Source organism: Rana temporaria, chromosome 3 (genome assembly GCF_905171775.1).
Source record: "Rana temporaria chromosome 3, aRanTem1.1, whole genome shotgun sequence".
NCBI classification, from domain to species: Eukaryota; Metazoa; Chordata; class Amphibia; order Anura; family Ranidae; genus Rana; species Rana temporaria.
The window spans coordinates 254416463-254443380 of NC_053491.1; the positions used below are offsets into that span (position 1 = coordinate 254416463).

Here is a 26918-nt window from a genome sequence, read left to right on the forward strand (position 1 = left end):
AATTAATGGTAAAAGAGGATATAATTGCATTGCACTTAACTAGTTGCTGACCAGCCGCCGTCGTTATACAACGACAGGTTGGCTCTCCTGCGCGAATTGCCATAGCTGTATGGTGGCTTGCACAGGCGGAGTTGTAGGCGGGGCGTGTGCCGCGCACTCGCACACACTGTGGGAGTGTGCCTGCGGGGCGGGCGGACTTGATGTCTGCCAGAGACCCGCAATCGTATAGTACAGAGTCAGAATAGGGATCTGACTTTGTAAACACGGCAGATACCCAGGTGCAGTTGCGCCTACTGCGGGAGCGTGCCTGCGGGTTGGGCGGACTCGATGTCCACCGGTGACCCACGATCGCCTAGTACAGAGGCTGATACCCATTCTGACAGGGGACATGGCAGAGATCTACTGTTCCCAGTGATCGGGAACAGTGTACCTGTCATGTTCCAGAGAGCCCATCCCCCCTACAGTTAGAACACGCTGAGGGAACACTAGTGTTAACCCCTTCCCTGCCCATGTCATTTTTACATTGATCAGTGCATTTTTTTTTAGCACTGATCAATGTAATAATGTCACTGGTCCCCAAAAAGTGTAATTTGGGGTCAGATTTGTCCACCACAATGTCTCAGTCCCACTAAAAATTACAGATGGCCGCCTTTACCAGTAAAAACAATAAAAATAAATAAAAGTCCCTAACTCTATCCCATAGTTTTTTGGCGCAATAACTTTTGCACAAACCAATCAATATACGCCTATTGTGATTTTATTTACTAAAAATATGTAAAAGAATATATATCGGCCTAAATGAACGATGAATAAATAACGTTTTATATATATATATATATATATATATATATATATATATATATATATATATATTTTTTTTTTTAATATGTATTATATCAAAAAGTAAAACAATTATTTTTTTCAAAATTGTCGCACGACCGCGCAATTGTTAGTTAAAGTGATGCAGTAACGTATGTCAAAAAATGGGCTGGTCATTAAGGGAGAAAATTCTTCCAGGCCCTTAAGTGGTTAAACTGCATTTTGTGCAATGGCGGATGTCATGCATGAACCCAAAATCATTTAAATCCCCCAAAACAATTTCAACACCATTGATGGTCAATGACATTTAAAAAAATATATATATATCATTATTGGCCAGCAGCATTTTCAATCCCCCCAACCCCCCCCCCCCGCCAAAAACATGACCATAACACTGGTGGTTAGTGACATTTTAACCACCCCCTCCAAATTTAAACAAGCAGACAGCAGAATCCAACAGGCTTTCAACAAACTTCAGGCAGTGCTAAAGCCTGCTAGCAACTTGTTCAACCATTTCTTGATATCCCACACCTTGCTTCTTATACGCTACTGTGGTTCCTCCGCTGCAATTGCTGGCTAATCTTTGCTGTCAAAATGGCAGTCAGGACTGGCTCCACATGTAAATTACACTTGCAGATAGTGTTATTCATTTGTAGATGAAAGGGATGACATATGTTAGCAACCCTGCAAATAAAAAAAATAAAAACATAAAATAAAATGTGTCCTTAGCAATGACTCATCAATGTTCTTGTACTTTAACTTCCAAATTAGGATACATGTTAGAATATTAACATAACACTTTCACTAACTAAATATGGCTCTGTGTTTAGTTGAACCGTTGCTCCATGTTTCTCCATTTATTATAAATCATCATTTAGCACTACAATGTAGCATTTTAAGAAACTGATCGCTGTTCTCCAAGTTTGTGTGATAAAGTGAATAGTTCATAATAAATCCTATGCTAATCTGATTTCTAGATTGTAAATTAAGCTGTGCTAGTCATACAAATGCAAAGGTCAAAAAATACCTTATTTTTTTACAATTTATTTTTTTGTATGATAATTATGACATCTTTGGCTTAAAGGGTGTGGTTGAATAGAGATGACTTACATAGTATAGAATAGTTTTTCTAAAGGAGGTGGTTGTGCTTTTAGGAGAAAAGTAAATTGCAGTGATACAACCCATATTCCACACTTAAAAGAATGAGGGCATAGGCAGTACATATTCTAAAAACTATATAAATTAAGTCCGGCACCAAGTCATACTGGAATAAAGTCTTGTACTTTTATTAAAAATCCATCAAGACATACTGTACAAATAATTAATTCCTATGGTGAAAATGTATGCTTTAAGCCACATGGGCCTTAATTATAAGAATAATGATTATGGTTAAAGCCCATACGGCTGAAACGTGTTAATTTTCACTGCAGAAATTGATTATTTTTTTATGTCTTGATGGATCTTTAATAAAGTACAAGATTTTATTGCAGGATGAGTTGGTGCTGAACTTTTACTTTCTACAGGCTATGCTTGTAGGATCTGTATGGCTTTATCTTCCCCATTGCAACTGTGTGTTGTATATGCTCCCACGTGCTGCTAGTTCATTCTCCAGGCTGTGACAGAACCGTACTTACCGAGGCCGAGATGCTGAGGGCGGCTCACCTTTGCGACCCGGCGCAATCCGCCCCCTAGAGTTGGAACAGAGAGGGGAGAGCACAAGGAGGCACCGGTACCGGAAGTGGAATAGTAGACTTGGTGCACTGGTTAGTAGCTGAGCAGAGGTGGTTCAATGGTGCCTCCTGTGTCACGGGGATATCCACCTCCACTCCTGATCCTGTCTAGCAACACCTAGTCATGTCACTTTGCTTCACCCTGACTAGTTTCGTCGTATTGACTTCATCTGAGGGTGGAGCAAAGTGATTCCTACATTTCCTTTAAGATGCTGAGCGATCACTCGATCAGACATCCTATTGGCTGTGGCATGTCAGCTGACCGGCTAACACAGGCACAGACATCTAGCAATCAGCTCCAAAGTTTCTGGACGCTGATTACGCTGCAGTCATCAGCTGTTTGGGCCAAATCTTCAAAGGAGATACGCAGGCGGAAATGCTGTTCAGCCTGCGTATCCCTGTGGCTATCTTTGGAAACGATCCTCAGAAGGATTTTTCCAAAGATAGTCAGAAGATCCGACATCTGTAAGACACTTACACTGTCAGATCTTAGGATGCAGTACCGCATCCGCCGCTGGGGGCATTTCGAGTCGAAATGCCGCTTTGCGTATGCAAATGAGGACTTAAGCAGATCCACAAAGCTTTTTAGCTTTGTGTTTTCTGCGTAAGTTACGTTTTGCATACGTAAAATTAGGGATGCTTTTACAAGGCCTAAACTGTTTAGACCTTGTAAAAACAAACCTTTTTTTCGATCGCCGCATTTTTTTTTAAATTTTGAATTTTTTTTCCCGGCGCGTATTTTTTTTTTTCCCGACGCAACTTTATTGTCCCGTCGCGATCCACAAAGCCCGGCGTAAAGTACGTTCGCGCGATGCACGTCGGGAAAAATGACGTCACACGCATGCGCCGAACGTCCGGCGCGGGAGCGCGCCTCATTTGAATAGGAATCGCCCCCTCGAGCAGACGACCGCCTTGCGACGGAGGCACTTAGGTTACACGGCGTGTAATTTCTAGGTAAGTGCTTTGTGGATCGGGCACTTAGGTAGAAATTTAACGCCTGTGTAACTTAACTGCTGAAAGTTAAGTTAGGCAGCTTTTTGGAGAATTTGGCCCATGATTCCTGCCTGTCAGTTCAAATGCCGGAGATATCTGCACACTAATTATTATACACATCAGTACACTGTTATGTGTACAGATTGCCAGCGGCGATCGGGCACTACATTTGGAATGTTTTATGCTCGATGACAGCTATGGTGTTCATCATACATTAGAAAAACATTTGTTTATACAATTCATTAATCGCATAAAGATACATCACAAACAAATTGATCACAACAGAACTAATCCATTATGTTAAAATGATTATATAGAAATATTCAATCTTATAAAAAGACACAAACCATCCCAAAATAATTACGTTAGGTAATGATCAATATTAATGCCATTTTTGCAAATACAAAAATTCCTAAATGGAACAGACCCATTATAACTGGTCATGTGTGTTATTAGTTGAATGAGGCTAACACTACTAATAATGAGTATGGGTCCCTATAATGGTAAAGCTTACTAATTGTTACATGGATAAAGCAACCATCCTTTTCAAACATCATAGATGGGATTAATTTATATTAAATGTATACAAATATATATATATATATATATATATATATATATATATATATATATATATATATATATATATATATATAAAAGTATATATCAAAAACATATATATATATAAAAAGAGATCAGAATAGTATTACTAATGATAAATAGCAATAATAATCATAATCTTTCGCATTGGCTATCCCGACAGTGATCCTCATGACAAAAATAACAATTATTTTAAAATTGATTATATATTAAAATTTGATAAATAGAGATAAAAAGAGATAAAACAGACATAAAAAGGCTATCTACACTGCTTAAAATGTGTATATGCATGCACATACACATATATCTATGCATACATAACAGGGATATATGAACCTCACGATTGCCTTATAAGGACACACCCGTAAATAAAAGGTGTAAATTGAGTTTGTATCTGTATGTATATATATAAGACTCCAAAAATCCTCATATATACTAGACCAAAACATAGCAACAAAGGAAACAGTAAAAGTAACATACTCCTGAACAATAATCTTATTAATAGTCACTGATGAAACAGTTGACGTCCAACTCTACGTTCAGGCCTGCGGGCGTCAAAGTGTTCATCAAGTATATCCAACGAGTTTCATTCTTATGCCGCGTACACACCATCACTTTCTGCGATGTAAAAAAACGACGTTTTCTGTGATTGAAAAAAACGACATTTTTGAAACTTCAATTTGAACAACGACGTAGCATACACACCATCACTTTTTCCCAACGCTCTAGCAAAGCGCAGTTCCGTCAATCACGCACAACGTCACTATAAAGGGTCGTTTCCATGCGGAAGACGGCCTCTTTTGCTGATATTGTGTTGCTGCGTGTTAGTAAAAGTTTGGTGAGAGACGATTCGTGATTTTCAGTGTTTGTGCTTTAAATTTCGTTTTCTGTCGTACAGTTTGTGTATTTGTCGTCTGATCTGTGATACAGTGCTTGTAATAAGGACGTATTTGTTTTGGCATTACGTTTTTGTGTGCACGGTGCTGTTTAGCAGGTCGTTCTTCAGAGGCCATTCTGTACTTCAGGGCGTAATTTCTAGTCTGATCTGATTTGACGACCGTTTTCTAGCCATGTTGCGGGTACGAACTCGTCGCCGAGATCGTGCTGTGCTTGTTGTTAGGATGTGTGCTGCATCCCGGCGACGGTCCATGAACAGGGTGAGGAGGAGGTTGTGGACCAAGAACTGGTTGCTATGCAGGGACCAGTTCTCTCATATGCCTCTGCTGCGGGAGATCCGAGAAAATAACCCTGATGATTTCAGGAATTTTCTTAGGATGTCTGACCCCGTATTTCAGCAGTTTTTGGCTTCGGTGTCGCCATATATCACCAGGCAGGACACCGTTATGCGGGAAGCCATCACTGCTGAGCAGAGGCTAGTTGCTACGTTGCGCTACCTTGCAACAGGGAGAAGTCTGCAGGACTTGAAGTTCGACGGGCATCTCCCCCCAGGCTCTGGGCCTCATAATCCCGGAGACCTGTTCGGCCATCATTCAGGTTCTTCAGAAGGACTATGTTAAGGTAAGTGTTGTTCTTTTAATGGCCAAACTATGCCCAAAAACACTCCCTAATTAACCTGTTTATAATATGCTGAGAATGTTCACTTTGTCTCCATGTATGCTGTTCTTCCCAATTTTTAAAGCCCTACATGTTTATTTTAGTTAGCCAACCTGTCCAGCATTCTGTTTTGTGTCCAAACCCACCTAGCCTAGTCCCTATATCCCCGTTTATTTGTGGCCTCCATTGTAGTGCTGCATTTTGTGTGTCCCTATATCCCCGTTTATTTGTGGCCTCCATTGTAGTGCTGCATTTTGTGTGTCCCTATATCCCTGTTTATTTGTGGCCTTCATTGTAGTGCTGCATTTTGTGTGTCCCTATATCCCCGTTTATTTGTGGCCTCCATTGTAGTGCTGCATTTTGTGTGTCCCTATATCCCCGGTTATTTGTGGCCTCCATTGTAGTGCTGCATTTTGTGTGTCCCTATATCCCCGGTTATTTGTGGCCTCCATTGTCCAAAACCCCCCCCCCAGATTGTTGGACTACATATTAATAATTTTTACTGAACTTTTTTTTGTAAAGTATTTTTTGGGGTGGTTTGTCAGGTCACAAACTCATCTTGGGCCCCCCTCCCCCTTTTCTTTTTTGTAACATCAGAGGGGGTGATTAATATGCTTAGTGATCCCATATTATTTTGTAATCTTAAATGTTTTTTTTTTATTTTTGGGGGATCCCTTGAAATTGTAGTGATATTCTGTTCACAATGTTTGTTTGACTGGATTTTTTCTTATCTTTCTATCCAGTTCCCCACCACGCCACAGGAATGGCAGACTGTGGCAGCGGACTTCTCCCAGCGTTGGAACTTTCCGAACTGCGGAGGAGCCATTGATGGCAAGCACGTCCGCATCGTGCCCCCACCCCATTGTGGATCCCATTTTTACAACTACAAGGGGTTCCACAGCGTTGTTTTGATGGCGGTGGTGTCTGCCAACTATGATTTCATGTACGTGGATGTTGGGAAAAATGGCCGGATGTCGGACGGCGGTGTCTTTGCGGAGACGGAGTTCGCCCAACGGCTTCAGTCGGAGAACCTTGCCTTGCCACCTGCGGAGGAGAACGAAGAGGGTCTGCCCTTCGTGTTTATTGCAGATGAGGCTTTTGCTTTGGGTCCCCACCTCATGAGGCCATTTCCCCAACGCACCCTCACCCATGAGAGGAGGGTTTTTAATCATCGGCTGGTCAGGGCAAGACGTGTGGTAGAGAATGCCTTTGGAATCATGGCCAGCCGATTCCGATTGTTTTTAACAACAATCAACCTTGCGGAATATAAATGGAATCACATCATCTTATGTTGTTGCATTCTACACAATTATTTAAGAAGACATTCGCACAATTACCTAACGGTATTGCCTGATGAGGCAGATCTTGTGGCTCCGGAGCCGGGACATGAGGCTAGCCATAGAGGCTTGGCCCCCCAAACCGCACGTGCAGTGCGTCAATCCTATGTGGATTATTTTATGGGGAGGGGGGCCATTGCAATGCCCGATCTTCCTTAAAAAAAAAAAAATTCATTTTTCTGGATTAAACAGTGTAATTATTTATAGTATAATTGGTTTTTCTTATTTTGGGTATTGTTTACTTTTCCTAGGTTCTCATCCAGCCATGTGTTTGGGATGTACTAAATTCCCATCAGTGTCAATCTTATTAACTGTACAAATATACCTGAGTAATTTAATGAGTCAGCATTGATACAAATAACTAGACATTTTTTAGAGTACAAATATCTTTATTTTTTAGCAAAAATTCTTACAAAATATAATCAGTTTTTGTATATATTTTTTTTTTAAATTAGGACAAAATAGAATATTTTTTTTTTTTATGACAAAATAGAATCACTTTTTTTTTTTTTTATTTGGTAAAATAGAATCACTTTTATTTATTTTTTGTTTTTTTGATTTGGTAAAATAGAATCACTTTTATTTATTTTTTGTGTTTTTACATATAAAATATTGTTTTGTTTTTAAAAGAAATAAAAGGACCCCAACAAATTAAACCCTCCCCAAAACATTTATCAAATTTTTAAGCTGGCGTTCTAGCGTTTTCGCTTTGTGGCGAATTTCCCGGCAGGCCAGACGGATGTCCTCGACTTGGACCCTGCAGGACAATACCTCTGCGATGAGGAGCTGGGCACTATACAGTAGGTGTCAAGTCCCTCACCAGCCCGATTTCTTCCTGAAATGTGGGACCAAAACATGTGTTAAAATAATGTAGGCCTACATCTATATTACCTGAAACTGTGGTATATGTTACTTTACCGGATGTTGTGGCAGGTTCCCCTTCGTCTATATCCCTCGGGGGTGTGGCTTGGTTTGCTTGTGCCTCCTGCCTTGCTGCTTCATTGTGCCCTACGAGGTTGAAGAAAGGGAAAACATGAGGTTAAAACATTAGAGCAGCCTGAAAGGAAATAAAAAGATTTTTTGGAAAATAAAAGATGGCAATATTGGTGTTTTGCAAAAGCATTCAAAGAAGATAGACCAGTATTTAATCCATTTACAAAGTAATTCATAATCTTGGTCCAATTGGTGTAGTTTTCTATATGGAAACTAACCAAGTATCCACTGGATCTGCTCAGCCCTGTTTGACACCCGACATAGGTTGTGATTGTGACAAACAATTGTGCTACTGAGTCCACATGTGCAATAAAAAACTGCTGAGCAAACGCTCCTTTTTCTGTATATAAAGGTCTTTATTTTTTAAAAAAAATAATCAGAAACACATTCACATCAAAACCACAATTGATGACACCTTAAACCAAAAAAATATAACAAATTTCATGTTTGTGGGTCGAATAATTGGTCCTAGGAGTCGTCGTTCATTCGCCCCAAATTCCGAAAATTACGCTTTTTTGGTATGATACAGTGATTCAACTCCACTTTGCACATGCAAAATAGGCATGATGCCATTTCTCACTAATATGGTATTTTATTATTGAAAGTCAGCGAATGAACGACGACTACGACGACAGAATCATGCGGCCACAATCATAATAACAATTCTGGTCAACCTGCAAAAAAAAAAACACATGGCACAAAGAACACACCCAAATAATTAATACACATGGAAAAAACTTACTTCTTCTTCGAATCACCCTATTTATTTTTGCTAGTTGGTGTGGTTCTCTCTTCTTCAAATCTGACCACCTTTTGCGCAGGTGCTCTCTGCTCCTGCGTTTTCCAAACTTCCGCTGGAGCCTCCGGATAACCTTCGCCATTATTGTGGCCTTAACTTTGTTTGGATGCATGTAGGGGCCATGCTTGGCATCATAGTCCTCCCTTCTCAAAATGGTGACCATCTCCACCATTTCATTGAATGACATGTTGGAGGCTCTGCACCTGAATCTGCGGCGTGGTTGGGCCTGGCCTGCCTCCTGGCTTGAGCTGGAATTGTCATCCATGTTGTCCATCATTTCTCCCTCACCAAACGACAGAGAAGGGGCGTGGAAAGGACGATTCCGAACGTCAGGGGCGGGGTGTCGTGCGGAGCGTCACGCGTGCGTAGTGTAAAAAGGGATCGGACGTGTTTGTAAACGGCGTGCATAGTCTGTTGAAGAAGGCGGAAGTCACGATCTTTGCTAACGACGATATGTAAGTTAATTTTTGCGACTTTATTATAGTGAAGAGGGAATGAGTTTGTGGGCTAGATATGGGAATAAAGCTAGTGGCTTTACTGACATTATGTTTTGCATTATATGTTTCATGCGCAGAAAGAATGGATCCCTTCAAGGAAGCGGAGTTCATGACTGAATTTATTCAGAAATGGAAGGAACATCCTGTTCTGTGGCAAACCAAAAATACCATCAATAAAAACAAAGATGCCAGGGAAAAAGCAAAAGAGAGCATGCTGGAATTTGTGAAAACAAGGGTCCCCAACGCCACAAAAGACACAGTCAAGAGCAAAATCAATTCCATCAGGGGCACCTACAGGGCCCAACGGGTCCAAGTCCTGGCCTCTATGAGGTCTGGGGCTGCAGCTGACTCCATCTACAAACCTACCCTGTGGTACTACAGTCAGCTGCAGTTCCTGGACGACCACATAGAGACCAGGCCATCCCTGTCTACCCTTCCCCCAAGAGGTAGCTCCCAGCTTCCCAGCAGCCAATCCTCCAGTCTTCCCTGCAGACAAGAGCAGGCAAGCTCGGAGGAAGAGCAAGAGTTCCTGGAGGACCCCAATTGTGACCCATGGAGCATGGTATGTGGTTTTTGTATGAATTTAGTTAGTATATGACAAGTCTAATAATAATGTTAAATTTATGTTACTAGTGTTCTAAATTCAAAGGGAATCTCAAAATTTTGAGGATAAGATCAATAGTCAGTAGTGGCAAAACAGGATGGGTACAAAATTTCAGAATTATTAATGTTTCGGAAGGAGTGGGTGTCATTTTCGGAGAGGCCAGTAGGGGGGGGGGGGGTAACGCAATACACCTGCAAGGGGTCCCAGATGTCAAACAGCCTTTTTGTGTAAAATCTAGTTGACACGAAATTGACTACTTAATTTTTGGGGGAAAAGGCCACTTATTTCCTAAATTAGGCCTGCAACAACCCCCACAATTCCAGGGGGACCATGTCTGAAGGTGTGTAAGGGGCCACATAATTAGGGATGGCGACCCTGTGTGTAATATATATTGACATTCAATTTGCATCTCTCATGATTTTAAAAATGTGTGTGATTAATGACAAACAAAAATTAACTAACTATGTTACTTTTTTTGATACACAGGCAGAGCAAAGCCAGGAAGAGCCAGGGCCCACAGGGAGCCAGGGGGAGCCAGGGCCCACAGGAAGCCAGGAGGAGCCAGGGCCAACTGCAAGGCAGGAGGTGGCAGAACCCACTGGGAGCCAGGAGGTGGCAGGCCCCAGTGTGTCAGGAACGTTACTTACCGAGGCCGAGATGCTGAGGGCGGCTCACCTTTGCGACCCTGTGCAGACCACTCCCTGGAGTTAGAACAGAGGAGGGACGGCACAAGGAGGCACCTGTGCCGGGAACTGGTAGGCAGACTTGGTGCAGCTGACGAAAACAGGGCAGGTGCAGAGGACTGAGACAGTCGTTGATCAGGCAGGAACAGGCAGGTAAGTCCCGAAGGAACCAACAAGAAACAAGGCAAATCCGGGTCACAGGCCGTGGGTCAGGAGTTGGAGAGATCAGAGGAAGTCCGTGAGAGCAAGCCAAGGTCAAGGGGCAGGAGACAACAGCAAATCCGATAAGCAGGCAGGGGTCAAGTGTAGGAGACGGCAGAGAGTAGTCAAGGTCCAATCCGGGTCAAACAGGTCAGGGTAGTCAGGTTACAAGGTTCTCTCACAGGGTAAAGCTGACAACGAACCAGCAATTAGCAAAGGGGGAGGGGCTGGCTTAAATAGGCCGCACTGGCCACTGATTGGTCCACAGAAGTACAGGTTTCAGAACCAGGCTCCAATGGACAGCACACAGAATAGAACTGAGCAGTGGCTCAGAGACAAAAGAGCTGGACCTTCAATGGAGAGATCCTGGGTTCGATTCCACCCAGGACCAACTAGGGAAAGAGACCGTAAAAGGTCTGTGCCCTGACAGTGCCCCCCCCCTAGGGGCGGACTCCGGACGCCCAACCTGTCCGTTAGTTCTTGGATAAAACGGGGAGCATGTAGATTGTCACTTTTTCTTTTTTGGCTTTTTTGATCCTGAAGTTCTGGTAGGGGGCGCCCTCCTTGCTTGTAAAGCTCGTTCCAATATCTCCAGATCCTGTTTACGGACCATAGTACCATTTGAGGCATATGTGCAGTCTGGAGGGAGAACTTCACTTGGGGAGATATGATCTGGAATTTCAACTGGGGACACTGGAACTGGGGACACAGGAACCGAAGACACTGGAACTGGGGACACAGGAACTGAAGACACTGGAACTGAAGACACTGGAACTGAAGACACTGGAACTGAGGACACTGGAACTGAGGACACTGGAACTGAGGACACTGGAACTGAGGACACTGGAACTGAGGACACTGGAACTGGGGACACTGGAACCGGGGACACAGGAACTGAAGACACTGGAACTGAAGACACTGGAACTGAAGACACTGGAACTGGGGACACAGGAACTGAAGACACTGGAACTGGGGACACTGGAACTGAAGACACTGGAACTGAAGACACTGGAACTGAAGACACTGGAACTGAAGACACTGGAACTGAAGACACTGGAACTGGGGACACTGGAACTGGGGACACAGGAACTGAAGACACTGGAACTGGGGACACAGGAACTGAAGACACTGGAACTGGGGACACAGGAACTGAAGACACTGGAACTGGGGACACAGGAACCGAAGACACTGGAACTGGGGACACAGGAACCGAAGACACTGGAACTGGGGAGGTAGGTACCGATTCTGAGGCATAGAAAAAACTTCCAATAGTACCCACTTGAAGAAGCTTTGGCCGAGGTGGGCGAGTTGGGCAAAGCGATATAAGGTGCCCGCTAGCACCACAATAAAAGCAAAGTCCATGGGCTCTTCTCCGCTCTCTTTCTGCCATAGATAGGCTGGACCGGATGACCCCGATCTGCATGGGTTCTTCCTCCTCCAAGGTAGGCGTGTGTGCATCCACAGAAATGTCAAGGCCTTGTGATGGGGAAACTTCCAGGCTGGGCACATACGGAGTCTCATAATTTGGCACACACTGGGCTGGCTGGAGGTCATAACCGTACTGGGGCTTCCTATCCTTGGGTACCCGTAGGCCTCGTGAACTAAGAGCAGACCTGGGAGTGCTGGTCCTCTTGGAAGCAGGGATATATGAGTCCAGAGCAGACATGAACGTCTCCCAGCTGTCCAAGACTGGACTTTTTTCCTGCAGCAGCAGGTGAGCCCACGATTTGACCTGCCCTGTTAGCAAGTTGACGGAGGCTCTAACCTTAATATAGTCCGTGGCATAGGTCCTAGGTTTAAGGGTGAACAATAGCTCACAGTCAGTTTTAAAGCACAAGAAGGATGCACGGTTCCCATCGAATATTTCTGGCATACGAACAAATGGCTCATAATATACAGGTTCCGGGGCTGGGCGTGTTGTCTCTTTAAATTTTTGGACTTCTTGTTGTAGTTCCTGAATAATATGGTTCAGGCTGGAGACTTGCAGAGCCAAGGAAGTGAGCATTTTGAACAAGTCTGCGGACTCCATGTTATCCGTCAGTCCATTATGTAATTCTTGCAATTTTTGAACGGCAACCGTCAAAACAGACACCTGTTGACACAGGTTTTCAAGGGGTGAGCATGCCCTGTCGGCCTCAGACATAATGGCTGGTTCGTAATGTCAGGAACGTTACTTACCGAGGCCGAGATGCTGAGGGCGGCTCACCTTTGCGACCCTGTGCAGACCACTCCCTGGAGTTAGAACAGAGGAGGGACGGCACAAGGAGGCACCTGTGCCGGGAACTGGTAGGCAGACTTGGTGCAGCTGACGAAAACAGGGCAGGTGCAGAGGACTGAGACAGTCGTTGATAAGGCAGGAACAGGCAGGTAAGTCCCGAAGGAACCAACAGGAAACAAGGCAAATCCGGGTCACAGGCCGTGGGTCAGGAGTTGGAGAGATCAGAGGAAGTCCGTGAGAGCAAGCCAAGGTCAAGGGGCAGGAGACAACAGCAAATCCGATAAGCAGGCAGGGGTCAAGTGTAGGAGACGGCAGAGAGTGGTCAAGGTCCAATCCGGGTCAAACAGGTCAGGGTAGTCAGGTTACAAGGTTCTCTCACAGGGTAAAGCTGACAACGAACCAGCAATTAGCAAAGGGGGAGGGGCTGGCTTAAATAGGCCGCACTGGCCACTGATTGGTCCACAGAAGTACAGGTTTCAGAACCAGGCTCCAATGGACAGCACACAGAATAGAACTGAGCAGTGGCTCAGAGACAAAAGAGCTGGACCTTCAATGGAGAGATCCTGGGTTCGATTCCACCCAGGACCAACTAGGGAAAGAGACCGTAAAAGGTCTGTGCCCTGACACAGTGGGACCCAGGAGGCACGCCGGCGGGATACCATCTCCCGGATCCCTCCACTCCGCACTCCCGCAAAAAGGCACAGAAGTCTGCGCCAAATGGAGGAGGAGACCCAGACCCTGCTTCGCCAAGCTACTGCAGCCATCCGAGAGCCACCCAGTGAAGTAGAGGGGTTCGCAGCGCTCATTGCAGTCAAGCTCCACAATCTGGAGCAGAGCCAGCGTGTGCGCTGCGAACTCCTCATCTTCAAAGCCATAAGCATGGCATCCCTGGGGCAGCTCGATGACGACACCGACATTGTGCGGATTGCTCCTCCTGTCCTTGCTGCTCCTCCTGCTCCTGCTCCTCCTCTTCATGAGGCTGCTCTGGCTCCTGGCACTTCATCTCCTCCAGGAACCCAGCCCCCAAGGACTCGGGCTACAGGGAAGGCTGCAGAGAAGACTGCAGGAAAGGCTGCTGGGAAGAGAAAGCCCAAAAAATAACACGGTGCCCCTGATGGAATTTGATGTTGACTCACAGGCTGAATTGATGGCTTCGGGGACCCTTGTTTTCATCAAAGTTCTAGCACGCTCTCAAGTGCTGCCTTCCTTGGCATCTTTGTTTTTATTAAGTTGTGTTTTTGGGTTGTCACCATTTTAATTATTAATTTTTGGGCAGATTAAATGCACTTTTGAGTTATCATCCAAATTTGACCATGTGTATTTTTTGTAGATTTGAGAGATCATTAGTGAGTGGGCAGACCCATTTCAGAAAAGTTTTTGGAAACATTAACAAGGTAAAAAAACATGCTTGTGGGTAACTTCCAAAAAAAATATGTTGTTGCAGCCACTTCACACACTCCCAAATCAACCCAAAATAGAGATTTTCACAAACATTGATGACAAAAAAAAAAAAAATAAGGTTGGCCAATATATATATTTAAAATTTGGAAGATGGAAGATACAACTAAATAACACAACACAAACATAAACATTATCTAACAAGAAAGAATCAAGTTAAAAGCTTGTCCTAACTATGTAACAAGATCAGCCGCAACAAACGTCCATTTTTGTGTAGCATTTAAAAGCAGGGGTTAAAGAAGCGCTTTCTTTTCTTCTATATAAGCTGAAAACTACCCAACGAATGTGCTTATTCCATTCAGAACAGTCGTTTTACCTGAATGAGTGCTGCCGTCTCCTAACTTGCTTCTGAGCATGCGCGTGCTTAAAACGACGTTTTTACGTACACACGGTCAATGTTTAGGACACAAATAGCGACGTTGGGCAAAAACGACACATAAAATTGAAGCATGCTTGAATTTTTTTTGGTCGTTTTTCAGAAGACATAAAATGAAGTTTTTGCCCACACACGGTCAATTAAATTGACGTTTTTCAAAACGTCGTTTTTTTACATCGCAGAAAGTGATGGTGTGTACGCGGCATTAGATATTTCCCTCACCAAATTCGAACCTCTCCAGTTTGGAAAAACCCTGTCTATACCCCAGAATTTCAAGCCTGAGGGGTCCTTATCATGGTATTTTTTGAAATGGAGAGAGACTCTGTGGTATTCATAATCAATTTCTATGTTATAAATATGTTCGGAGACCCGTTTCTTTAGTGTCCTTTTAGTGCGGCCCACGTACATTAAATTGCACGGACACTGTAACACGTAAACCACATGTGTTGTGCTACATGTAATAAATTCTTTAATTTTAAAGCTTCAATTATTTCCTGTAGAGGTAAACTCAGTCAAACCACGTATTGGAGAAGTAACCTTAGCGCATGTTTTGCACCTTCTACAGGCAAAAAAAAACGGCACAATCCCAGAACATCACTGGTCGCACTGGGGGGTCCAGTACCTTTTTAACTATTTTGTCACCAAAATTGGGAGCCTTTCTATATATAAAAGCAGGAGTCATTGGTAAGGATTGATTTCGAGTCTTATCCATACATAAAATATGCCAATATTGCTTAAAGATGTTTTCAATCTCCTTATACTGTTCTTGAAAATTGGAAATAAATCCCCATTCATGTTCGGAGCTCTTTTCACGGATCTTGTTTTTCTAAACATACCTCAATGGTATTTTACTCACATCGGTAATGATTTTATCCAAAATTGGTTCATTGTAACCTTTTTGCAAAAATCGGGTTTTAATCATTTCAGATTGGGAGTAGAAATCAGCGTCTAATGTACAATTTCTCCTGATCCTCATGATTTGGCCTTTCGGAATATTTTTCAGCCAGTGAGGATGGTGCCTGCTAATAGTTGGGAGATAACGGTTTCTGTCCGTTGTTTTGAAATATACAGTCATAATTAAATTAGCTCCTTGCCTGATGATGTTTAAATCCAAAAAATGAATTTGGTCTTTGCTGTATTCATAATCCAAAACAATGTTATTGTTATTGGTATTCAGTTCGCTCATAAATTCCTTTAATGAGCATGCAGTCCCCTCCCAAATGAATAGGAGGTCATCAATATAGCTTTTATAGAAGAGTAACTGATCTCTTTTCTTTGAAAAGAACACTTTGTCTTCCCACTCTCCCATAAAAAGGTTCACCAAACTGGGGGCAAACTTAGCCCCCATGGCTACTCCTTTACACTGTGAGTAATACTGCTGATCATACCAAAAGTAGTTATGAGACAGGCAAAAATCCAAAGCCTGTCTCAAAAACACCTTTTATTCAAATGGGATATCTTTCCTTTGGCATAGAGCCCAATTTAATGCCAATAAGGCATCATCATGCTGTATTATGGTGTACAGTGATGATACATCCGCTGTAACCAAAAAGACATCCTGTTTATTTGATAAATCCATTACCCCAATTGCTTGTAAAAGGTTTTTGGTATCCTTCAGGTATGCTTTTGTCCTTAAGACACTGGCCTGAAGAAATGTGTCAAGATATTGCCCTAGCCTTGCCGTTATGGTACTGATGCGTTTTTATGCACTTTTGGCAAGGTATAAATGGTTGGGACTCTATAGACACTAGGTACCAAAAACTTTGACTCCTTTTTATTCAGAACCCTATTTTGTGATCCCAGTTCTACGAGTTTTTGAAGATCGTTCCGATAGGACACAGTGGGGTCCGACTTCAATTTGACGTATGTATTTTTGTCCACCAACATACTCGTAAGTTGTTTATCATAGAATTTTTTCTCCATGATTACAACACCCCCGCCCTTTTCGGCTGGTCTGATGATTATATTTTTCCTTTCCTCTAATAGTTTGATCCCATCCTGCACATGTCGAAGGTTTCCAAATTTCTTTGGCACCACTTTTTCTAAATCTTTCAAACACAAGACTTTTGAACACTTCTATGTGTTGATTTGCGGTATTCAAATGGTTGAACAGTGACCGATTTTTTAGACCACTGTCAACACCAATTATACCTGAATTAGATCTATTAGTTACAGTTGGTCCGTTATTTAGGAAGTACTTTTTCAGATTAATCTTCCGGATGTATTTGTGAACATCCATATAGATTTCAAATTTATTCATTGATTTATTTGGGGCACATTTAAGGCCTGATTGTAAGATATTTAATTCTTTATGTGTTAACCTGGTGTTACTGAGATTATAGATTCCTATTGGTCCAATCTTCTTTTTTTGGATTCAGCCTGCCCTGCATCCTCTCTTTCCCTTGTGTCTGGGACTGGCGGATGCTGACTTTCTCTCTCTTGCTGAGGAGGTCTCCACCACCCCTGTTGAGGGGGCGGGATTTGTTGGGGTCCCGCAGGTCCTAAAGGGCGATGTCCATAAGGCCTGTTCATTTGATGTCTTCTGTTCCCTCTTTTCCCCCTCCCTAAAAAAGGATGTGGTGAATGAGGATTTCTCCATTCGCCTTGTCTCACTAGGGGGTCAAATCTATTTGAGACAGGAACTTCTTCATAACAATCATTGTTCATTTCTGGACGCTGATACTGGGTGTATTGAGTATACTGAGAACCACCTCAATTTTTTCCTTTTGCTCCTCTCCCTTTGCCTCTATTAGATTTGAATTGGGGTGGTATAGAACCCCAGTTCTGTAACGGCTGAAATGGAGTAGCGTATTCAATGGGCTTTGGATATCTAGCTGCCTGACTCCTCAGAGGTGTAAAAGAGGGCTCTACATTGTTCACAACAATGGGGGGAGGGTTGGTTTTGTTCTGCCAACTGTAAATGGCTTCATTCTTAAAGTCACTCAAATCCCTATGGATTTTTTTAACCTTTTTTCGTTGTGTGTCCTTATCACATTTATCGAATTTCTTAGTAATAGTATTGTTGAAATCGGTCCACTGTTGAGTGTCTTTAATGGTATAAAATTTCCCATACAAGTCATCAATCAGTATTACCAATTTTACCATTTTCCTTTGTTTTCTTCTTAAAACTAATTGTTGGAGTTTAAAAAAATCTAACCACTCCGTCGTGGACTCTTGATCATCAAGTCCATCCTGGGGGGTAACTTCCCATCTTAAACTTCTCACTATGATGTTTTCCTTTAAATATTGTTCCATGGTGCATATATCCCACCATGTCCTAACTTGTTTTTCTAATGCGTTACCTAAGGCTGCTAGAATTGTTTTATAGTCATCCTTAATATCGACTGGTGTGTCTGTGGTAAAGAGTGAATTTAAATCGATCTGTCTATTGGCTAAAAACGTAACCGCTTCCATAGCTGCTTGAATAGAAGTACAAATAACTAAAAAAACAAAGAATTTTGAATCAGAGATATACGCCTAATCTCCAAACCAAAAAAACGCTTATGGAGTACTGCACCAGATCTAAAAAAATACCACCATTGCTGTATAAATATAATATACGACTGTATAAACTGTAGTTTAGGGCTTGTTGGCCCACTTTTATTAACAAAGTTGAACAAAAACAATTGCCCAGCCACACGGCTCTCTTCAGTACTGCTTAGGCCCCAAACCTTGGCCTGTGACTTCTGGTCTCCAGATCACCTAACACAGAACCTCAGTGTTTCCAGTTGCAGCCCTCTCCCAGCTCTCCTGGCCCTTCTAGCCAATTCAGTTGCAGCACCCTGCTAAAACAAAGAAGGGAAAGGTGCAAACCGCTAGTGCATGATCCGAGTAAAAACAGAATTTATTGATATGAAAAGCAACCAATAAGATGCATACTCACAAAGGTGCACAAGTATATAACGAGTACATAGAAGGATGACATGAGGTAGAAACTTAGAGTTTCTACCTTATGTCATCCTTCTATGTACTTGCTATATACTTGTGCACCTTTATGAGTATGCATTTTGGTTGCTTTTCATATCAATACATTCTGTTTTTCCACGGATAATGCACTAGCGGTTTGCACCTTTCCCTTCTTTGCTTTTGTAGTTCCACATGGGATATTCCCTTCCGAGGAGGGCTGCATCTACCAGGCATTGAACTGTGCACATAATGATATATTGCTTGGTTTTCCCTCTGGCGAAGACCACTGAGCACTGGGAGTATTTGGCTGTCACCCTACTGCCTGGGCCCACTCCCTGGCTTCTTGTTAGGTGTTCTTCTGACACTTCCAGATTTCCTCTGTCCCCTGGACTCACCAAGTCATGTTGTCTCATGAGTGGAGCACACCTGTCTCATAACGGGAGCCCTGAAATATGCTGAAGTCCTTCATTATGCACACAGCCTGATGTTCTCGTGCAAGACCGGGACACTGGGCAATAGACTCTTTGCAACCTCCAAACTCCAGAGCTCAAAACCTGCAGAAAGTTAAAAAACATCCTTCTCTGTTTAGAATCTGGAGCCACACACGCTGAATATGTGTAAAACCTATATCATACCTACTTCCCTTTTCACAATGGCAGGGTCTCACACTGTCACAATATATATTAATTTGTGCAATATGTCCTGTGTTTTTTCAATACACTCTGACACAAATTTGAGGAGAGAAAAAGAGAAAGGGTATACATATACCCATATACTACATATAGGTAACTATGAGGATGTAACATTCCCAGCAACAGTAAAGTCAGACAAATGTACAGACATTGAATCTATAGGGTTTTATGATAAACATATCATAGAATGTTCAGTATAGTTGAGGCAATTAGGTGTTGGTCAACACACAGGATGAGCTGAAATTAATTTGTTAAGACATTGTTGATAAAAAGGTGCCCAGGGAGCGAAAGACCCTAACAAAATCCATAGTTGTTTGCCAATTTGGAGATCTTTAGAAATATAGTATGCACCAAAGCACAGAGTAAGTGGTTCAATAGTATATATTTCATGGTTCTTGGAGTGAAAGATCTGTTGATGGAGGACAGCATCAGAATACAAAAGTATCTCATTCCAACGTCTTTTTTTTTTTTTTTTACAGATCAACATGCTGGTTGAAAATAATTAACCCATTCCCCCATCCACACATTTGATGTGTATGAGGGAATCACTATTGTTGTATTCTGCCAACCTCTCAGTTCTGTACATCTGTACATTAACCCCCCCCCCCCCCTAAACTCAATCACCAGACCAGGCACAGCAGCAGTTCAGATTAAGGGTGCTGTGCTTCTTTGTCCACCCAGCCTTTGTTTTTTTTTTTTTAGTTTTTTTGTTGCACCACACAAATAATGGGGTTGACCACAGCACCCTCAGAGAATCGGCACCCGGTGCAGACCACCCCCATAAGTATGACACTGCTCCATTTTTGTATTTGTAAAAGTGATCAGCAGCTTTATAAAAAAACATAGTTTGTATGTTAGAAAAGCAACTGTTTTTGCGCTAGAACTGTATTTTCTGTATATATAGCATCTGTTATCACCTTAACATATGATTGATAAACTTACTTTGAGTGTAGGCATGGATAGACTGATAAAACTTTTGGGTTGATTTATTATAGAAGATGAGAATCTTCCATCAATAAATTGTGTGAATATTGACTATAATTATTCAAGCTTATGAAAAGCACTCAACGTATTTATCGGCGTATAACACACACTTTTTCCCTGCTGGGACCGGCTCCAGGAGGCGGGACTGTGTATGACTGGGAGCGCCGAGTACATAGGAGATCCCGACTCTGTGTTATCCGGAACTGGTGAGGCTGCATTGATGGGCAATGGCAAGGCTGCAGATGGGCACTGATGAGGCTGCATTGATGGGCACTGGCCCTTATTTTGCTTCAAAGATCTTTATTTAAGATGTGTGTTTTTTTCCTGAAACTTCCCTCTTAAAATGAAGGTGCGTGTTATACGCCTGTTCGTGTTATACGCCAATAAATACGGTAATTATTTCATATGCACGTAACTAGATAGTTGAAGAAAATATTCACACAATTTGAATAAAGATTCTTAATTATTTTAGTATATCAGCCTACTTGTATATCTGTTTACTCTTTGGCTTCTTTTCTCTGCCTAGCACAGCATGTGTAGTGCTACCTAGAGTAGTGCTAGAGGAGAATGAACAGGTCTCCCTTGCTAAAGCACGCAGGCTGCCTGACCCACACACATTTCCAAGTACACTGACATATATAGGCTCAGTTCAAGGGATGTCATTTTGTGGATTTATTGCAGGAAACTTAAACAAGAGAGGGGTACCTATGCAGGATACTCCAAAACTTTAGAAGAAATTAGCTGGGGTACAAACTTTAGCCAAAATCCTCTTGTAACAACCTTTGCTCGGGACACCATGGAATGGCCAGCTGATCGGGAAATCTATACAAGCAGTTTAAGTCCTTACAGCAACCTCTAGCACTTACATTTCCAAGTACATGCACACTTGGGGTACATAATCAAAGTTTTACTTACAAAGTCCAAGGACAACTGTCTGACACCCAGCCTCCATATGATACTCCCCAGTGAGGAAGAAAGGGTCTGTCTGCAGATCAGCCTCTGCAGATGATACCCTCAAGCAAATGTCCCTCAATTAGATCTCCTTTAGGCCCTCAGTCAAGCACACGCTGAGGCACAAACAGCAACTCCAGTACACAGACTGCATCCCAAGGGCAGGAGCCCCAGAACAAGAACACTTTAAGCAAGTATTCCAAACTTTTATCTTCTCCCTCTGCCAACTTCTGGGTGCTCCTCCCAGAATTGTCTGAGAGCATATAAATATTAATAACTTCAGTAGCTGACCCTCCTACTCTATTCTCTGGAAGCTTCTTCCACAGAGAGACAGGAATAATCAAATCAATAGGCTTAGGGAAATCTGACCAGACCCAAAAAAAAAAACATCTCACCACGCTAATGAGCAGAGCCAAAAACAAAACATTTAGCCTAGCTAGGGCAGGGCGCTAAATATGGAATAAATGAAAAAAGCACAGTAGCGAATCTGCTTTACTTACAGAAAGTTCTCCTAGGTTATCAGGGTTAAAGGTTTCCCCTTGAGAGAATGCTAAGGGTTATCATTTGACAGAAATGTGTTTTACTCACTAATTGGAACATGTTTAGTGGGCTGAAATCCTTTGAATCTTATCACTGATATACTGTAATAGATTTGTTAAGTAAAAAAATAAAATAAAGGGCCATACACATGGCCAAATATCGTGCGGTATCTGCCAGTGTGTACGGCAGCCAGTCACACAGAAGCCAGCCGAACGTTCAACTTCTGTTGAAGGGGCATGACTGAAAAAAGACTGCCGATCGGCATCTGATCACTTCTGCTAATGGCTGAGAGCGCTGACTGGTGTGTTCTGGTGGAAGGGGGGAGGCAGTCCCTGTGTCAGAACATGTAAGCTCAGTGGGGAGATCGCTGTTCTAACATTGGATTGTTAATAGAAGGTCTCTGCCTGAGCTCTTCAGGTTTTTTTTTTTCATTCAGCCTGCTCAGTTGAACGAAAAAAAAAAATAACTGATAGTGTGTACCAGGCTTAGGACCAGAGAAAGAAATTGCAATCTATTGAGAAAATTTACACTGAAGCATGTGGGAATTTGAGTTGAACTAGGTTACATGCAGCTTGTTCATTCCGAGTTATCTTTGGTTTAGGCTTAATTCAGCTACAGGCCACAAATTTTAACACCTGGGCATCAATAGAACACAGGAAACAAAATGCTTTGGCACTATGTTCAAAAGGTGTAAATGAAGCTCAATTTTTTTTTATTTAGAAATAGCGTTTATTGAAGCAAACATTAGGAGGAAACACATACACAATATTGTTATAATGTTCAGCGCTAAACTACCTTATGAAAAAGATTAAAGTTTAAAATTTAAATGAAAAGGCATGCACCTGCATGCTGATACATGAAGGTGCAACCATGTGAATGGTCAGTGAACAGGGGTGGACTGATCATTCGGGCAATCTGGCACTGCCCGCGGCCCCCATGCCACTAGGGGGCCCCATCAGGGTCACCAGCCTCAGTAAAACCAGGGACAGTATGTAAAAATCTGTGTGTTTTTTTACATCTGTCCCTGAAATGTCCCTTACTGACATCCTTTTGGTCTAAAAATCCTAAGATTATAGCTGACCGGCCTCTCCAGTACCTTCTCAGTGTGTGTATGTATGTGTATTCTGTGTGTATTCTGTGTGTATGTATACTGCGTGTGTATATTGTGTGTGTATACTGTGTATGTATACTGTATGTGTGTGTGTTTACAGTACTGTGTGGCCCCATAATCTATTGCCTGGGGGGCCCCATAATCTCCTATTGCCCGGGGGCCCCATAATCTCCTATTGCCCGAGGGCCCCATAATATCCTTTTGCCCGAGGGCCCCATGAGTTGTCAGTCCGCCCCTGTGAGTGAACTGAAAGTCCCGGTTGGATGAACCCCTAAAAATTTGTCTCCAAAAAAGTCTTTAAATGAAGGCTGTAAAGGGAGCGAGGCTGCTTCAGGTGCGGGCTGGGGAACCCGATCACTGTGAACAAAAGGAAAGCAAAAGGAGAAGAGCAAAGCATCAAGCCAATGATTTAAACAGCTTAGGAATTTATTCAGTATATAAGTATAAAACAATACTAGGAACTTGCATGAAAAATGATGGAGCACTTGCAGAGTGCTAGAGCGGATAGGAACTTCCACATACAGTACCACAGGAGCACAGGAGGACCACTGGGAAGTCTCTATTGAGGAATGCACGAGCACTGCGTGTTAGCCGCAGCTGGAGCCTCGATAAGCCTCAAGGAGATGCCGGCTGTGTGTCTCTGGGTGGGAGTGGTCCAGGGCTGCAAACCAAGCTCTGATGAAGAAGGCGAGTCTGTGCCTTCAAAACGTGTTCTGAGTGGCCAGACAGCATGTGGGCAGCTCCCCAGTTTGCAGCCCTGGACCACTCCCACCCAAAGACACACAACCGACATCTCCATGATGCTTATCGAGGCTCCAGCTCGTGGATTCCTCAATAGAGACGTTCCGGAGGCCCTCCTGTGCTCCTGTGACACTGCATATGGAATTTCCCACCCGCTCTAGCATTCTGAAAGTGCTCCAACATTTTTTTCATGCAAGTTTTTAGTGTTGTTTTATACTTATATATTGAATAAATTCCTAAGCTGTTTAAAATGTTGGCTTGGCACTTCCCTCTCCTCCTTTTTCTTTCCTTTTGCTCACATTGAAGCAAACATATCTCACAAATACAACCATAAAACATGTTACTATAATTCGGATTCCAGGACAAACAGGTACATAATTCGGTACATTACCTCAAGCACAGTTAAAGCAAAATCCTGTACAGTAATAGTAGAGCTTGCTTTAAAATGATTGTAAACCCTGTACAACCACTTTTACCTACAGGTAAGCCTATATTAAGGCTTACTTGTAGGTACCGAAAATATCTCCTAAACCTGTACGGTTTAGGAGATATTTACCATATACGCTTGCGCCACATGCGCACTGAAGAAAGAGCACAATTGTGCCGTTTCTAAAGGGCTTGTGCATGCACGCAAGAGTGACGTCACGTGACTCCAGCCAGTCAGATATCCGGAGTCCGCGGCCTTTGAAAGAAGAGGGGTGAAAATAGACACTTCCACACAGCAGGGACAGTGGTGACATCACAGGCTTTCTTTGCAGGAAAATGCAACTTAATGGGCTAGCCCATTATGCTTTTGCCCACTAGCTCATTAGGCTTTTACTTTGCAGGGGAAAAAGAGAAAATAAAACCCATGAGGGTTTACTTGCTCTTTAAGCAAGGTATGGGCTACTTATACAGTATAATGTAGTACTGGTTAGCCCCAAATTCTATCCATTGCCAATTCAGTGGGAGCTAGTCCTCTATATGTCTTCTACAACTGCAGAATAAGTTTGCGAGCCTGAAATAAGGCTCTGTTAACCGCTATCAGCTGCAATTCTGTTAGCTGAAGACCAAGTAGGATATCCAGAATACATTTGGTGGGTTCAAGAGGAACCAGTACAGAAGTAGCTTGGGGCACCTCCACAACTGATGGATAAGGTCCCCAGCCACTGTGGCACCCCTAGCACATAGAGGGGTCTGCAGAATACCCATGCGGTGTAATTTCAAAGGGGTGTAATGAACTCTAAGCACACTGAAAATATGTGAACGTCTCTGGGCGGTGTTGAGGGAGCAATGTAGAACTGAATCTAGGGCATTGTCCCAAAGTTTGTATTCCATTGAGCCTACATCCTGCTCCCACTTATCTTTGGCATTGCATGGGTAACTTTCCAAATATGAAGGCAATGGCATACCATAACAGGTGGAAATAAAGCCTTCTGTGTCCATTACTGATTGAACATACCTAAACACAGGAATTGGAGACAAAGTCCAGTCTGTGGCCAAACCCTGAGCACAACTGCGTGTCTAAGTTGAAAGTAATAAAACTGCATCGTGGGGGGGAAGTGGAAGTCAGCTTGTAGGTCCTTAAATGAACAGAGCCTGCCACTGAAGCTCAAATTCAAAACCAACACAACAGGCAGGAAATGCCTTGCAGAAATTCTACTCCATCCAGCATACAAGAATTGATTTACTGGTCATAGTCCTGTAAATAAAAGCTTTATTTCATATTTGGCCTGTTGCTTCTGATGTGTTTGTAAACTGACTCACCTAAAGGAAGCAGAGGCAAAGGTGCCGCATTCATCACCATGTATATACGATTACTTCTTTCATGAGCATTTATTAATACTTAATAAGATGGTGTTGGGTCTGAAGTTACATGAGAGGATCTCAAGCCTTGTGTGAATTATTTATCATTTGCAGGAACAAATAAAGACAAAGTACAGGGAAGCTGCAACTACGCACACAGGTATATGTATTTACTGAAGAATTAAATGAGTATAACACAGGAAAATCTTTTCTATGGATGAGCTTCAGAAGAAATTAAACCAAAGATATGCAGAGAGACCCCGGAAGGTGAGATTTAAAATTTCTTCCGCATACAGTGGCCGAGTATTGAAACAGGTCTTTGAAGATGGCCAGGAACTGGAGTCTCCAGATGAAGAATATCCACATAGCTTTCTGCATGACAGTTTTGAGACTTCGGAACATTACTTCAGCTCAGGAGAAGCTCATCCACAGTTTTACCCAACAGCTCGACTGACAGCTCAGAGAATAAGTGTCTTCAGAGATGGTACCTCCTACAGACTTGCAAGTGACCCTCTGATTTCTGGCAGCAATGAAACAGACAAAAGCGTAAGTCTCATAGTCATTATTGAGTTACTGAATGGTGCTTACCAAAAATATAAACTTCCTAATTGTATTCTGTACTACATAAACTCAATATTTATACTAAAATATGTCATATTATAAGGTAAAGTGTTGAGTTAAAGGGGTTGTAAAGGTTTACAGCGTCTCCCCGCAAGGATGTAGTCCCAAGGGAGGGGGCGATCATGCTGACTAACTAACCCCCAGCCAGAACGGCTCGGATGATGGGAGCAAGCTTAACGAGGAGGAACAGAAAGTGAGAAATTCAGATAATGAAAAAAAACATGTAGAAGGGAAATGGAAGGAAAAGGTAAGTGAACCAACAATGCACTAGCTTAAAGGAATCTATTTAGAAAATAAAAAACAAACCTTTACAACCCCTTTAACCTCATTTAAAATATGTATGTTTTGCCCAAATCAAGCAGCAACAATTTTTACATTATAAAATTGCTAGCTGTACAGATTAGCACAGAGCTGGAAACTATAATGTTTTTAGAAAATTACATAAAGCATAACATGTAAAAAGTATTTTCAAATGATTTTAGTAGTAGGACTAAATGTGGTTGGTTCCAAAGTTTTTGTAAAAAAATATGATCATTCACTGATATGATCATTTAGGTCAAATAATATTTTTATTATTTTTACACGTATATAAAATAAATTATTTAAAGGATTTACAATTTATTAAATGCTGCCCATTGGCTCCTAGATTGGCTCTTTAGTTCCTTCAATGTATCTTCCTCTAGGACAGAAACTTGGGTGTGAGAGGCAGTTTGTTTAGCAAGGGT

General features: G+C 42.4%; 1 protein-coding gene across 2 annotated transcripts in view; it reads left to right on the top strand.

Annotated features, from left to right (window-relative positions):
* Positions 1-26918, top strand: part of GRXCR2 (glutaredoxin and cysteine rich domain containing 2) — an 84563-nt gene that overhangs the window by 14714 nt on the left and 42931 nt on the right. For both annotated transcript variants that reach the window (XM_040344591.1, XM_040344590.1), the window contains exon 2: positions 25687-26118. In XM_040344591.1, coding sequence (XP_040200525.1) covers positions 25786-26118 — 333 coding nt within the window. In that variant the 5' untranslated portion in view covers positions 25687-25785. The remainder of the gene's footprint in view (positions 1-25686; positions 26119-26918) is intronic.